The sequence below is a fragment of the Oncorhynchus clarkii genome, chromosome 20, assembly GCF_045791955.1.
Source record: "Oncorhynchus clarkii lewisi isolate Uvic-CL-2024 chromosome 20, UVic_Ocla_1.0, whole genome shotgun sequence".
Classification (NCBI taxonomy): Eukaryota; Metazoa; Chordata; class Actinopteri; order Salmoniformes; family Salmonidae; genus Oncorhynchus; species Oncorhynchus clarkii.
The window spans coordinates 55,404,955-55,420,411 of NC_092166.1; the positions used below are offsets into that span (position 1 = coordinate 55,404,955).

The window sequence follows — 15,457 nt, forward strand, 5'->3', positions numbered from 1 at the left end:
CTTTAAATAAAATCTGGACAAATCTCATATTATAGGAGAAAACTGTGTCGTCTCCAAATTGGTACTACAACCAGGAAGCGTAGACGTCATATGACTGGAGAAAAATGGCTGCTGTGCAGTGGTAAGATGCATCTTTTCTGATCCTAAATCTGTTTTTGGTGTCCTTTAAATCTTTAAGAGTATGAAATTGACATCAAAACAAGATAACTAGATGCATAAAAAAACAAATGAAAATGCGCGTGGTCTGTCTGATCTTGCTGTCATAAGTCACGAGCTGTCAACTTTATAATTTTTTTCTATCTCGATGTCAGCGAGCATAACATTCAGCATCAAAGTACAATCTGAAAAAGAACACACTTCTACGTGCAGGATCCTCATATTTCGATAATATTGCGCTATGTTTGTATTAATGCAGGTTTATTCCAGAGACCTCTGAGTAAATCAAGCTGTAACATATGTTTTCCGCGACAGGCACTCTCGTGCACGCAGGTATGAGTCTGAACTGCAGAGCTGTGGCCTGGAGGTTGCCCCAGTGGAGTTTAGCGACTACCATCCCCTCAAGTCCATCACTGTGAGTAGGGCACTGTATGTTGTTGATGCACACCATATGTGGCAAAGAAATTGATACTTATTGTATGTAGGCTTAATTTCTTCGCATCATCATCATTAATGCAAGAGTAAATCATCCTACCATAGAACATGTTTCTAACCACTTGAGCATAGCTCTCTCTCTCTCTCTCTCTCTGTGTGTGTGTGTGTGTGTGTGTGTGTGTGTGTGTGTGTGTGTGTGTGTGTGTGTGTGTGTGTGTGTGTGTGTGTGTGTGTGTGTGTGTGTGTGTGTGTGTGTGTGTGTGGCCCAGTAGTAAACAACTTGTACACCTCCACCCATCCATACATACCACACAGGTGACAGACTCCAAGTCGCGGAGGGGAGCGCGTAAAGGCAGCACCTCCTCCTCTTCCTCCTCTTCCAGCTCTGTGGCACCAGATCCCCTGAGCTCCATGCTGGATGGAACGGACCCCCTGTCCATGTTTGCTGCAGCTTCTGCCAGCGAGTCCCCTCTAACCCTCTCACAGAGCAGCTCCACTGGGGTGAGTGATTCACTAGGGGTGTGGATAGAATGAAATACTCACTGAGGGATAGATGGGAGGTTTGATAGTGGGACAACGGTGATGGGGGGGTCTGATATTTGTATTGTGTCTCGTTAAGGAGGCGTTGTCTCTTAAAAGGATGTTAAAATAAAGCAACATGCACAATTTCCTCCTCTCTCTCTCTCGCTCTCTTTCACTCAAATATTTTTTTTTCTGTGCTCTGTTCAGGACTTGGGTAGAGGAAAGAGGAGGGAGAAGGAGGATGAGGTTGGAGTGGACTTTGAACCGTGGTCATCCAAACGGGGAGAAATCCTTGCCAGGTTCACTACCACGGAGAAGCTCTCCATTGTGAGCAATGATTATGCTTTAAGATCCCTCAAAGAGAAACATTTCGCCTTTCCCATCCTCGGTAATGGGACGAAGACTGACTTCTCTCGCTTGTTTTTTTTGACAGAATCTCTTCATGGGCTCAGAGAAAGGTAAGTCTACTCCAACATTTATAGTCTTTGATATACCAGATCCCCTATTCTGAAAGCCTGCTCGATTGAGTCGAGACAACAACAAAAAAACATGCACACGTGCACTGTTGTGGCACTTCTGTCATTCTCCAGGCAAGGCTCCCAGTCTTGCCTCCTCTGCTGTATCGGAGAAGGTGCGAACTCGCCTAGAGGAGCTGGATGACCTGGAAGAGGTAAGTACAGCAGAATGGATCTACAGCCAGAACATTCTCTGTTGAGTTTTGTTGCCAAGAATGTTAGTGTTTCTGTCTCTAATGTTGTGTGTCTGCCGTCAGGGGTCTCAGCGGGAGCTGCTGAATCTGTCCCAGCAGGACTATGTGAACCGTATCGAGGAGCTCAACCAGTCTCTAAAAGAGGCCTGGGCCTCCGACCAGAAGGTCAAGGCCCTCAAGATCGTCATCCAGGTCAGAACTGCAATACTTGTAGCAAATCTATTACAATGTCATATATTTACAACGTCATGTCTGTCTTATGTCATTGTATGTGTGTGACTTAGTGCTCCAAGCTGCTGTCAGACACAGCTGTGATTCAGTTCTACCCAAGCAAGTTTGTCCTCATCACAGACATTCTGGACACCTTTGGTAAGTACTGAGGACTGGCCTGTCACTTCAATTAATAGCAGGGCATTCTATAGTAACATAGTCACATTTTTCACATTGGATGCTGTAGTGGGTTTTGATTTGTTGTCGGGAAGGGGTCACGTTATTTTAGGTGACCAAAATGTCTCTCTCTCTCTCTTAGGACGTCTGGTGTATGAGAGGATCTGGTCCATGTGTTCTGACCCTCGCCCCCTACCAGGTATGTCCTGTGTGTCGCGTCGGTGTGTCACACCAAGTGCTCTCCATGGTCCTTCCTTTAAAAAAAAAAAAAGTTATTATTTATTCAGATCCCTCTCCAGACTCCTTTACAGCTGATGAAGTGAATGACACGGCCAAGGAGACCTGCCTCAACTGGTTCTTCAAAATTGCCTCCATCAGAGAGCTCATCCCACGACTGTATCCTTTATAATACACATCGACTTTCCAGTAGCACACTGAGTGGTTCATGCATACGTACAGTTACCATATACAGTGAGCTCCAGAAGTATTGGGACAGTGACAATTGTGTTGTTTTTTTGTCTCTGTATTTCCAGCACTTTAGGTTTGAAATAACACAATGACTATGAGTTTAAAGTAAAGACTGTCAGCTTTAATTTGAGGGTATCCATTGAACCCCCCCCCCCTTCCCCCCACACACACACACACACACACACACACACACATTTTAGGGGACAAAAAGTTTTGGTACAAATTCACTTATGTGTATTCAAGTAGTCAAAAGTCTAGTATTTGGTCCCATATTCCTAACATGCAATGATTGCATCAAGCTTGTGACTACAAACTTGTTGGATGCGTTTGCTGTTTGTTTTTGGTTCCGTTTCCGATTATTTTGTACCCTACATAAATGAATGGTAAATCATGTATTGTGCCATTTTTGAGTCACTTTTACTGTAAATAAGAATATAATATATTTCTAAACACTTCTATATTCATGTGGATGCTACAATGATTACGGATAGTCCTGAATTCATCATGAATAATGATGAGTGAGAAAGTTACAGACGCACAAATATCATACCCCCCAAGACATGTTAACCTCTCACCATTACAATAACAATTTTTGGGGGGTCTGTTAGCATCATTTCAAATCCAAAGTGCTGGAGTACAGAGCCAAAGTAACAAACAATGTGTCACTGTCCCAATACCTTTTTGGAGCTCACTGTATCTACATATGTCTCTGATCACATGCTTACACAGTGGTTTGAGTTGAATCCTTGACTCCACATGCAGATATGTCGAGGTAGCTCTCCTGAAGTGTAACCGTTTCTTGACCAAGTGGTTAGTATCCCTCCCATGTTTCCCCCACCTCGCTCTAGCACCACTCTCTCATCCGTCTGGCCGTCCGCTCACTGGTTTCACTCCATCTCTCTGTGTTCTCAGTGGGATCCAGGAGACGGTGCCTCGCCTTACAGCTATGATCCGGGGGATAGGGGACCCCCTGGTGGCCGTGTATGCCCGGGCCTACCTCTGTCGGGTGAGACTGGCTTCCAGAACATATTTTCTCTCAACTCTCTCTCTCATTGGTTGCCCTCATTTACAGAGATTTCAACCGCCCCTCTTGCTTTTTTCCCCCTGTATTACATTTTGGCTCAGTCATGAGAATGGGATAAGTTCTCTCTTCTCCCTCTCTAATCTCCCTATTTTCTTCCTCTACTCGTATCCACCAATCCCCTCTCTCTCTGCATCCATCTCTCTCCGGGCCAGATTGGGATGGAGGTGGCTCCTCACCTGAAGGACAGCCTGAACAAGAACTTCTTTGACCTGCTGGGGACGTTCCGTCAGATCCACGGCGACAGTGTCCAGAACCAGCTGGTCCTGCAGAGGGTGGAGATCCCCGTCTACCTGACCCTCTACTCCCCCGCCATCCACTGGATCCTGCAGTGTGTCTCCTACAGAGCACCAGAGGTACATTGCCACCCAGCGTAACACATCCACAGTGGTCCGACAGTGTCCACCGATAACAGTTATGTAGTTATTGTATTGGGGATATCCCCATAACAGTCGCTGGCATGTACACTCAGGGGAAGAAAAAAAAAAGTCCTCTCACTGTCAACTGCGTTTATTTTCTGCAAACTTAACACATGTAAATATTTGTATGAGCATAACAAGATTCAACAACTGAGACATAAACTGAACAAGTTCCACAGACATATGGAATAATGTGTCCCTGAACAAAGGGGGGGTCAAAATCAAAAGTAACAGTCAGTATCTGGTGTGGCCACCAGCTGCATTAAGTACATCTCCTTCTCATGGACTGCACCAGATTTGCCAGTTCTTTCTGTGAGATGTTACCCCACTCTTCCAGCAAGGCACCTGCAAGTTCCCAGACATTTCTGGGGGGAATGGCTCTAGCCCTCACCCTCCGATCCAACAGGTCCCAGACGTGCTCAATGGGATTGAGATCCGGGCTCTTCGCTGGCCATGGCAGAACACTGACATTCCTGTCTTGCAGGAAATCACGCACAGAACGAGCAGTATGGCTGGTGGCATTGTCATGCTGGAGGGTCATGTCAAGATGAGCCTGCAGGAAGGGTACCACATGAGGGAGGAGGATGTGTTCCCTGTAATGCACAGCGTTACGATTGCCTGCAATGACAACAAGCTCAGTCCGATGTTGCTGTAACAGACCACCCCAGACGATGAATGACAATCCACATCCAAATCGATCCCGCTCCAGAGTACAGGCCTCGGTGTAACGCTCATTCCTTTGACGATAAACGCGAATCCGACCATCACCTCTGGTGAGACAAAACCGCGACTCGTCAGTGAAGAGCACTTTTTGCCAGACCTGTCTAGTCCAGCGACGGTGGGTTTGTGCCCATCGGCGACGTTGTTGCCGGTGATGTCTGGTGAGGACCTGCCTTACAACAGGCCTACAAGCCCTCAGTCCAGCCTCTCTCAGCCTATTGCGGACAGTCTGAGCACTGATGGAGGGATTGTGCGTTCCTGGTGTAACTCAGGCAGTTGTTGTTGCCATTCTGTACCTGTCCTGCAGGTGTGATGTTTGGATATACCGATCCTGTGAAGGTGTTGTTACACATGGTCTGCCACTGCGAGGACGATCAGCTCACGGTCCTGTCTCCCTGTAGCGCTGTCTTAGGCGTCTCACAGTACGGACATTGCAATTTATTGCCCTGGCCACATCTGCAGTCCTCATGCCTCCTTGCAGCATGTGTTTAAGCCCTTTACAATGAAGATATGTGAAGTTATTTGGATTTTTACGAATTACCTTTGAAAGACAGGGTCCTGAGAAAGGGACGTTTTATTTTTTTTGCTGGGTTTATTTGACATCCATTGTTCCATTGCAGGCCCTGCTAACAGAGATGATGGAGAGATGCAAAAAGCTTGGGAATAAGTGAGTACTCCTCTACACCAGAGGGATTTCTTTAGAAGCCAGATGCACTGGGTTGCCGTGTGGTGGCACACGTTCCTGTAATACAGATCAAATGTTATTTGTCACACGCTTCGTAAACGACAGGTGCAGACAAACAGTGTAAAAAAAATTATAACTCTAGGAATAAATACACAGTGAGTCACTGTAACTTGGCTATTTACATGAGGTACCAGCACTGAGTCGATGTGCAGGGTTACGAGGTTGAGGTAGATATGTAGGTAGGGATAAAGTGACTTGGCAACAGGATAGATAATAAGCCGTAGCAGCAGTGTACAAACGAGTTGGTGCAAAAAGGGTCAATGCAGATATTTGGTGAACTATTTAACTAACTATCTAGCAGTCTCTTATGGCTTCGGGGTAGAAGCTGTTCAGGATCCTGTTGGTTCCAGATTTGGTGCGCCGGTACCACTTGTCGTGCGGAAGAAGAGAGTAGAGTCTATGACTTGGGCGGCTTTGACAATTTTTAGGGCCATCATCTGACACCGACTTGTGTTGAGGTCCTGGATGGCAGGGAGCTCGGCCCTACTGATGTACTGGGCCGTACGCACTACCCTCTTTAGCACTTTGCAGTCAGAAGCCAAACAGTTACCATAACAAGCGGTGATGCAGCCAGTCAAGATGCTCTCAATGGTGACGCTGTGTAGGTGTGTGTGTGTGGACCATGATACAGTGCCTTGCGAAAGTATTCGGCCCCCTTGAACTTTGCGACCTTTTGCCACATTTCAGGCTTCAAACATAAAGATATAAAACCTGTATTTTTTTGTGAAGAATCAACAACAAGTGGGACACAATCATGAAGTGGAACGACATTTATTGGATATTTCAAACTTTTTTAACAAATCAAAAACTGAAAAATTGGGCGTGCAAAATGATTCAGCCCCTTTACTTTCAGTGCAGCAAACTCTCTCCAGAAGTTCAGTGAGGATCTCTGAATGATCCAATGTTGACCTAAATGACTAATGATGATAAATACAATCCACCTGTGTGTAATCAAGTCTCCGTATAAATGCACCTGCACTGTGATAGTCTCAGAGGTCCGTTAAAAGCGCAGAGAGCATCATGAAGAACAAGGAACACACCAGGCAGGTCCGAGATACTGTTGTGAAGAAGTTTAAAGCCGGATTTGGATACAAAAAGATTTCCCAAGCTTTAAACATCCCAAGGAGCACTGTGCAAGCGATAATATTGAAATGGAAGGAGTATCAGACCACTGCAAATCTACCAAGACCTGGCCGTCCCTCTAAACTTTCAGCTCATACAAGGAGAAGACTGATCAGAGATGCAGCCAAGAGGCCCATGATCACTCTGGATGAACTGCAGAGATCTACAGCTGAGGTGGGAGACTCTGTCCATAGGACAACAATCAGTCGTATATTGAACAAATCTGGCCTTTATGGAAGAGTGGCAAGAAGAAAGCCATTTCTTAAAGATATCCATAAAAAGTGTCGTTTAAAGTTTGCCACAAGCCACCTGGGAGACACACCAAACATGTGGAAGAAGGTGCTCTGGTCAGATGAAACCAAAATTGAACTTTTTGGCAACAATGCAAAACGTTATGTTTGGCGTAAAAGCAACACAGCTGAACACACCATCCCCACTGTCAAACATGGTGGTGGCAGCATCATGGTTTGGGCCTGCTTTTCTTCAGCAGGGACAGGGAAGATGGTTAAAATTGATGGGAAGATGGATGGAGCCAAATACAGGACCATTCTGGAAGAAAACCTGATGGAGTCTGCAAAAGACCTGAGACTGGGACGGAGATTTGTCTTCCAACAAGACAATGATCCAAAACATAAAGCAAAATCTACAATGCAATGGTTCAAAAATAAACATATCCAGGTGTTAGAATGGCCAAGTCAAAGTCCAGACCTGAATCCAATCGAGAATCTGTGGAAAGAACTAAAAACTGCTGTTCACAAATGCTCTCCATCCAACCTCACTGAGCTCGAGCTGTTTTGCAAGGAGGAATGGGAAAAAATTTCAGTCTCTCGATGTGCAAAACTGATAGAGACATACCCCAAGCGACTTACAGCTGTAATCGCAGCAAAAGGTGGCGCTACAAAGTATTAACTTAAGGGGGCTGAATAATTTTGCACGCCCAATTTTTCAGTTTTTGATTTGTTAAAAAAGTTTGAAATATCCAATAAATGTCGTTCCACTTCATGATTGTGTCCCACTTGTTGTTGATTCTTCACAAAAAAATACAGTTTTATATCTTTGTTTGAAGCCTGAAATGTGGCAAAAGGTCGCAAAGTTCAAGGGGGCCGAATACTTTCGCAAGGCACTGTAATTCCTTAGTGATGTGGACACGGCGGAACTTGAAGCTAACGACCCACTCCACTACATTCCTGTGGATGAGGGCGTTCTTGGCCCACTGTTTCCTGTAGTCCACGACCATCTCATTTCTCCTGCTGACATTGAGAGAAAGGTTGTTGTCCTGGCACCACACTACCAGGTCTCTGACCTCCTCCCTATAGGCTGTCTCATCGTCGGTGATCAGGCCAACCACCGTCGTGTTGTCAGAAAACGTAATGATTGTGTTGGAGTCGTACGTGGCCAGGTAGTTGTGGGTGAACAGGGAGTGCAGGTGGGGATTAAGAATGCACCCCTGAGGGGCCCCCGCGTTGAGGGTCAGCATTGCAGATGTGTTGTTACCTACTTTCACCACCTGGGGAGGCCCATCAGGAAGTCCAGGATCCAGTTGCAGAGGGAGGCGTTCGGTCCCAGGGTCCTGAGCTCAGTGATGAGCTTGGAAGGTACTATGATGTTGAACGCTGAGCTATACTCAATGAAAAGCATTCTCAAATAGGTGTTCCTCTTGTCCGAGTGGGAGAGGGCGGTGTGGAGTGCAATAGAGATTGTGTCATCTGTGGATCTGTTGGGCCGGTATGGGAACTAGAGTGGGTCCAGGGTGTCTTGGATGATGGTGGAAAAGCTGGAGCTCTCATGCATGGTTCAGTGTTGCTTGCCTCAAAGTGAGCATAGATAGCATTTAGCTTGTCTGGTAGGCTTGTGTCACTGGGCAGCTTGCGGACGGCTTTCCCTTTGTCTGTGGTAGTTTGTGGGGACGACGTCGATGCACTTATTAATGAAGCCGGTGACTGATGTGGTAAAGTCCTCAATGTTATCAGATGAATCCCAATACATCTTACAGTCTACAGTCGTGGCCAAAAGTTTTGAGAATGACACAAATATTCATTTCCACAATGTTTGCTGCTTCAGTGTCTTTAGATATTTTTGTCAGATGTTACTATGGAATACTGAAGTATAATTACAAGCATTTCATAAGTGTCAAAGGCTTTTATTGACAATTATATGAAGTTGATGCAAAGAATCAATATTTGCAGTGTTGGCCCTTCTTTTTCAAGACCTCTGCAATCTACCCTGGCATTCTGTCAATTAACTTATGGGCCACATCCTGACTGATGGCAGCCCATTCTTGCATAATCAATGCTTGGAGTTTGTCAGAATTTGTAGGTTTTTGTTTGTCCACCTGCCTCTTGAGGATTGACCACAAGTTCTCAATGGGATTAAGGTCTGGGGAGTTCCTGGCCATGGACCCAAAATATCAATGTTTTGTTCCCCGAGCCACTTAGTTATCACTTTTGCCTTATGGCAAGGTACTCCATCATGCTGGAAAAGGCATTGTTCGTCACCAAACTGTTCCTGGATGGTTGGGAGAAGTTGCTCTCGGAGGATGTGTTGGTACCATTCTTTATTCATGGCTGTGTTCTTTGGCAAAATTGTGAGTGAGCTCCCTTGGCTGAGAAGCAACCCCACACATGAATGTTCTCAGGATGCTTTACTGTTGGCATGACACAGGTCTGATGGTAGCGCTCACCTTGTCTTCTCCAGACAAGCTTTTTTCCGGATACCCCAAACAATCAAAAAGGGGATTCATCAGAGAAAATGACTTTACCCCAGTGCTCAGCAGTCCAATCCCTGTACCTTTTGCAGAATATCAGTCTGTCCCTGATGTTTTTCCTGGAGAGAAGTGGCTTCATGCTGCACTTCTTGACACCAGGCCATCCTCCAAAAGTCTTCGCCTCACTGTGCGTGCAGATGCACTCACACCTGCCTGCTGCCATTCCTGAGCAAGCTCTGTACTGGTGGTGCCTCACTTGCTGGACTTTCTTGGGTGCCCTGAAGCCTTCTTCACAACAATTGAACCGCTCTCCGTGAAGTTCTTGATGATCCAATAAATGGCAGCAATATCCTTGCCTGTGAAGCCCTTTTTGTGCAAAGCAATGCTGATGGCATGTGTTTCCTTGCAGGTAACCATGTTTGACAGAGGAAGAACAATGATTCCAAGCACCACCTTCCTTTTGAAGCTTCCAGTCTGTTATTTGAACTCAATCAGCATGACCGAGTGATCTCCAGCCTTGTCCTCGTCAACACTCACACCTGTGTTAAAGAGAGAATCACTGACATGATGTCAGCTGGTCCTTTTATGGCAGGGCTGAAATGCAGTGGAAATGTATTTTTGGGATTCAGTTAACTTGCATGGCAAAGAGGGACTTTGCAATTAATTGCAAATTATCTGATCACTCTTCATAACATTCTGGAGTATATGCAAATTGCCATCATACAAACTGACTGAGGCAGCAGACTTTGTGAAAATTAATATTTGTCATTCTCCAAACTTTTGGCCACGACTGTAGGCTAGCGAAATAGTCATGTCCTCTTTATCGGACGACATCCTTATTGAGCGCGTCGTTGATACTTCCTGTTTGAGTTTTGGCTTGTAAGGAGGAATCATTAGGGTTGAATTATGGTCAGATATGCCAAAGGGAGGGTGAGGGAGGGCTTTGTATTTGTTTCTGTGTGTGGAGTAAATGTGATATAGACTTTTGTCGCCTCTAGTTGCACAGGTTACATGCATTCAACAATGATTTAAAATGGATTTCAGTTTACCTGTATTAAAATCACCGGCCTCTAGGAGCGCCGCCTCTGGATGTGCATTTTCTTTGCTTATGGCCCTATACACCTCAATTAGTGTGGCCTTAGTGCCAGCATCGGTTTGTGGTGGTAAATAGACAGCTACAAAAAATACATACTGAACAGAAATATATAAATGCAACATGAAACAATTTCAATGATTTTACTGATTTACATTTCATATAAGGAAATCTGTGGATTTCACATGACTGGGCAGGGGCACAGCCATGGGTGGGCCTCGGAGGGCATTGGCCAGGACCAGCCAATCAGACAGAAATGCTCCTCAGTTTCATCAGCTGTCCGGGTGGCTGGTCTCAGACGATCCCGCAGGTGAAGAAGCCAGATGTGGAGGTCCTGGGCTGGCGTGGTTACATGTGGTCTGTGGTTGTGAGGCCAGCTGGACATACTGCCAAATTCTCTAAAATGACATTGGAGGCAGCTTATGGTAGAGAAATGAACGTTCAATTCTCAGGCAACAGCTTTGGTGGACACTTATGCAGTCAGCATGCCAAATGCTTGATACATCTGTGGCATTGCGTTGTGTGACAAACTGCACATTTTAGAGTGGCCTTTAATTTTCCCCAGCACAAGGTGCAGCTGTTTAATGATCATGCTGTTTAATCAACTTCTTGATATGCCACACCTGTCATGTGGATGGATTATCTTGGCAAAGGAGAAATGCTCACTAACAGGGATGCAATCAAATTTGTGAACAACATTTTTGAGAAATAAGCTTTTTGTGCATATGAAACATTTCTGGGATCTTTTGTTTCAGCTCATGAAACATGGGACCAACACTTTACATGTTGTGTTTATATTTTTTGTTCTGTATAGATGAAAACTATTTTGTTAAATAGTATGGTCTGCAGGTCATCATGAGGTATTCTAATTCAGGCGAGCAAGAAGTCGAGACTTCCTTAACATTAGAGATTGCGTACCAGTTGTTAACAAAGATACACCCCCCATTAACCTTACCCGATGCTGTCGTTTGGTTTTGAAGTTTCATATAAAAATCAACTATATGTACAGTATATTATCCATGTCCACAGGAAGCCAAAACCGGGCATTGAGTCTCAACTAATGTTGATTTCCCCACAGTGCCCTGCTGCTGAACTCGGTGATGTGGGCGTTCAGGGCGGAGTTTATCGCGACGAGAGCCACCGACTTCATCGGCATGATCAAGGACTGTGATGAGGCAGGATTCCCTAAGGTTAGACACATCCACATTCACCATGTGCTCTAAAAATAGCATCGTTGCCCCTCACTTCTGCCTCCAATATAGCTTTTATCTGGTATCTGTGTTGTTTACTCTTCAACTTCCTCTCTCTGTCCTCCTTCAGCACCTGTTGTTTGGCTCTCTGGGACGCAGCCTGGCCTGTGCTGACCCTCCTGAGGCGGAAAGGCTGCCCATCCTCAATGAGGCCTGGAAGGTCATCACCAAAGTGCGAAGTCCACAGGTACAGAGCAAATAACAACCCTCTTAGACAATGAAGGCGTGCCTGGTGGTTCACATTAACAAAGGGTTGCAAATGTTTCCTTCTCTTATTCCAGGATTACATCAACTGTGCTGAGATCTGGGTGGAGTTCACCTGTCGTCACTTCACTGTGAGTGTCCAAGAGAACTACAGCGCTGCCACTGAAAGAGTTCTGAGCACAAGGGTCTCGAAATGACTCCGGCTTGTATATAATCCTAATTTTCTCTGTTCTTATTCCCAGAAACGTGAGGTCAACACTGTGCTCTCTGACATCATCAAGCACATGACCCCAGACCGGGCCTTTGAGGATGCCTATCCTCAGCTTCAGTCCGTGATACGGAAGATCCTCACCTACTTTCATGACTTCTCTGTCCTCTTCTCCATGGTAAGACTCGGTGTTGACATTCTCCAGTCTCAAACAATCACTTGTGTTTTATCAGCGGGTAGATCTAACTAGTTTCTCTGTGACCCCCCCCAGGAGCGTTTCCTTCCCTTCATGGACATGTTCCAGAAGGACAGCGTCAGGGTGGGGGTGTGTCTCTCCATCATGGACGTCTTCATCAAGTACGTCTGGTTTAGCCGACACCTTTTGCTGTTGTCATGCTAATGTCACCCAAGCGAAATGTCTCTTCCGCACTATACGTGTGAAGTGTCCGTGTCTGTCCCTCATGTCTGTCTGCCTGTCTGTCTTCTCAGACACCAGCAGGAGCCCACTAGAGATCCTGTCATCCTCAACGCTCTACTCCACGTCTGCAAGACCATGCACGACTCTGTCAAGTAAGTAGCCAACTGTGTGTGTGTGTGTGTGTGTGCGTGCGGGTATGTTCTAAATTACCCTACTCTCTCTGTGTCCCTTAGTGCTCTGACGCTGGAGGACGAGAAGAGATCTCTGGCCTTGTTGATCAATGGCTTCATACGCATGGTGAGTGTCTTTGACTCAGACTGCCCATCCTCTGGGTCTCCAGACACTCCTTCCCCTCCTGCATTTCCAAGGGTGACGGCTAGTGACTCAGCATATGTCTCTCTTTCTCTCCCTCTTTCTCTCCCTCCCTCTCTCCAGGTGTCGTTTGGCCGTGACTTTGAGCAGCAGCTGAGTTTCTGTGTAGAGGCCCGGGCCACCTTCTGTAACCTGGAGCCAGTGTTGGTGCAGCTTATCCACGTGAGTCCAGCACAGCCACCACATCCTACCTTCATCGTCTTATCTGTGTGCGCATGTGGGACCACACCTCGACGCGGTTCTGCTTTGCGTTGCAATACAAAGCCCACCTTCTTCTTTAGACAGTTGATATGAATCTAGCTTAACCTTTATTTTAATCATTTTGTCGTGGTCGTATATATACTGCACATACACACACGCATAACTTTTGTCCTCTTCTCTCAGACTGTGAACCAGCTGGCCATGGAGACGAGGCGTGTGATGAGGGGGAGCCACTCCCGCAAGACTGCTGCTTTTGTCAGGGTGGGTCATGCGACCTCACTGTCTATAACCCCAACATCTGTATCCTCAATATGGCCACTAATGCGTCACTGACTCCTCGGTCTCTCTCTCAGGCATGTGCTGCATACAGCTTCATCACCATTCCCTCCCTCACCAGCATCTTCAGCCGCCTCAACCTCTACCTGCTGTCTGGGCAGGTGGCCCTGGCCAACCAGTGTCTTTCCCAGGGTGAGTCTGAGTGTGCTCTGTTCAGAATAGACAGACCCAGAGTCCTGAGGTTTTCACCAGTTCTGAAGTGAATTCTCATTCACTGTTATCGCTCTCTCCTAGCGGATGCATTCCTGAAGGCAGCGGTCAGTGTGTTGCCAGAGGTGCCACGCAGTATCAGTATCGAGGGCAAACTGCGCTCTTCTGAGGGCTTCCTGCTTGACTTCATCAACAACTTCCTGTCAGCACTACTAGTTGTGCCGGTAAGGAAACATCCCTGCTTTTCCCATAATGCTTGAAATAACTAAAGAAATAGATGTCAAGGAAGTACTTCCTGTTTGTGTGTGTGTCCAGGACCACCCAGAGGCAGGGGTGTTGTTCCTTGTGCGTGGGCTGCTCAACATGGTGCAGGACTACACCTGGGAGGACAACAGTGACGCCAAGGTCCATGTCTACATCAGCGCCCTGCCACTACTGGCTGCCATGAGTCAGGAGAGCTACCTCTACTCCATCCCCAAAGGTACTACCCAGAAACACACACCCTCTTCTCCCATACGTTTCAGGTTTATGTGGTATGTAATATAATACTATATGGCTTTTAGCTAACACTATTATCCAATGTGGCTTACAGTCATGCATTCATAATCGGGACCACCCAATTCCCGAAGCCAGCTAACACACATCCTTCCTTTCTCTTTTCCAGTGGACTCGAATGAAACACTTTATGGAGGAGATCCCAAGTTTTTGGCAGAGATCAACAAGTTATGTGAAACTCTGATTGGACAAGTGCTGGACCACCTCAAGACCTTGGGTAGAGATGAGGTAGGACGCACTATGCCAGTGTCCTGAGAATAGAATAGTCATACATTGTTTTTTGTATATATCCATAAACATGTTTTACTCTCTCTTATCCCTTCCTCTGTTGTAGAGTGTCCATAGACAGGGTAGTCTGGCCTTCTCTCTGTTTGGCTGCCTCCTAGCTCATGGGGACCTACGCAACAACAAACTCAACCAGCTGGCTGTCAACCTGTGGAATCTGAGCCACAAGCAGGGTTACTGCAACACACGCACCTCCGTGAGTAAAACACAGGCCGCTTGTAGCCATAGGAACAATAAAACATTGGAGAGATACAGTAGAAGTCCAATCATAATCTCTGTACACACAACATATTTCTCGACAGGTGCGGACATTAGAGTTCATCAAGCACCAGGCCCAGCAGCCAGACATGGCTCACCTTTCAGACATGCTCCACCGCCTCACCTTGCAGTCCAGGACCTGAGGACATCGACTGCATCCCCTTTTTCCTCTATATATCTATGTGCACTGGAGGGATTGTCTCGCCTTGCAATTGCATTCTCTGTTTAGCGCCCACGATCTGTCAACCAGGATCTTGGAGGGCTTTAAATGTTCTGATTTTCATCCTTCAGTATTTCAGTTGGACCTCGTAAACTAGGTGTGTAGACTCTATAGCCAATCAACGGATGAATTCATTGACAGATTGATATGAAAACTCAAGACGGATCAGTCCTCAAGGACTGGAGCTAGATAGCCCTGGAAACAGAGGTCCTTGGTACGCCATTGTTGGAAAGATAAATAAAAAAAGAACAGATTCATGCAATGCTGTTAAAAGTCCCTGCATTTCAGTGATTGTATACTTGTTTATGGATTTGTACTGTCCTGAAATTAAGTTTCTCCATTATGTGCTAACATTTTGTATATCATTGTAAAATTTCTGAACGTACGTGATTGAAAAAAGCAAAACCAAACCATGGCGGTGTTGTGCATTTGTAACAAA

General features: G+C 46.0%; 2 protein-coding genes across 3 annotated transcripts in view; one reads left to right on the top strand and one right to left on the bottom strand.

Moving 5' to 3' along the window:
* LOC139376538 (trichohyalin-like) overlaps window positions 1-15,457 on the bottom strand; it is a 375,197-nt gene that overhangs the window by 346,561 nt on the left and 13,179 nt on the right. The window lies entirely within an intron of this gene.
* On the top strand, window positions 86-15,428 carry LOC139376527 (VPS35 endosomal protein sorting factor like). Of its 2 annotated transcripts, none has more exons than XM_071119218.1 (29): window positions 86-121; window positions 472-571; window positions 907-1,092; window positions 1,321-1,440; window positions 1,547-1,571; window positions 1,704-1,783; window positions 1,886-2,014; window positions 2,107-2,191; window positions 2,352-2,408; window positions 2,497-2,605; window positions 3,440-3,487; window positions 3,590-3,683; window positions 3,914-4,114; window positions 5,518-5,564; window positions 11,640-11,751; window positions 11,882-11,998; window positions 12,093-12,146; window positions 12,258-12,401; window positions 12,495-12,580; window positions 12,713-12,793; window positions 12,875-12,938; window positions 13,077-13,175; window positions 13,398-13,475; window positions 13,568-13,682; window positions 13,785-13,924; window positions 14,016-14,181; window positions 14,365-14,483; window positions 14,590-14,736; window positions 14,843-15,428. In XM_071119218.1, the coding sequence occupies exons 1-29, from the start codon at window positions 105-107 to the stop codon at window positions 14,939-14,941; spliced, it is 2,919 nt and encodes a 972-aa protein (XP_070975319.1). In that variant the 5' UTR covers window positions 86-104; the 3' UTR covers window positions 14,942-15,428. The 2 variants fall into 2 exon arrangements, with proteins under 2 accessions (XP_070975319.1, XP_070975320.1); XM_071119219.1 differs by having other exon boundaries at window positions 2,509-2,605.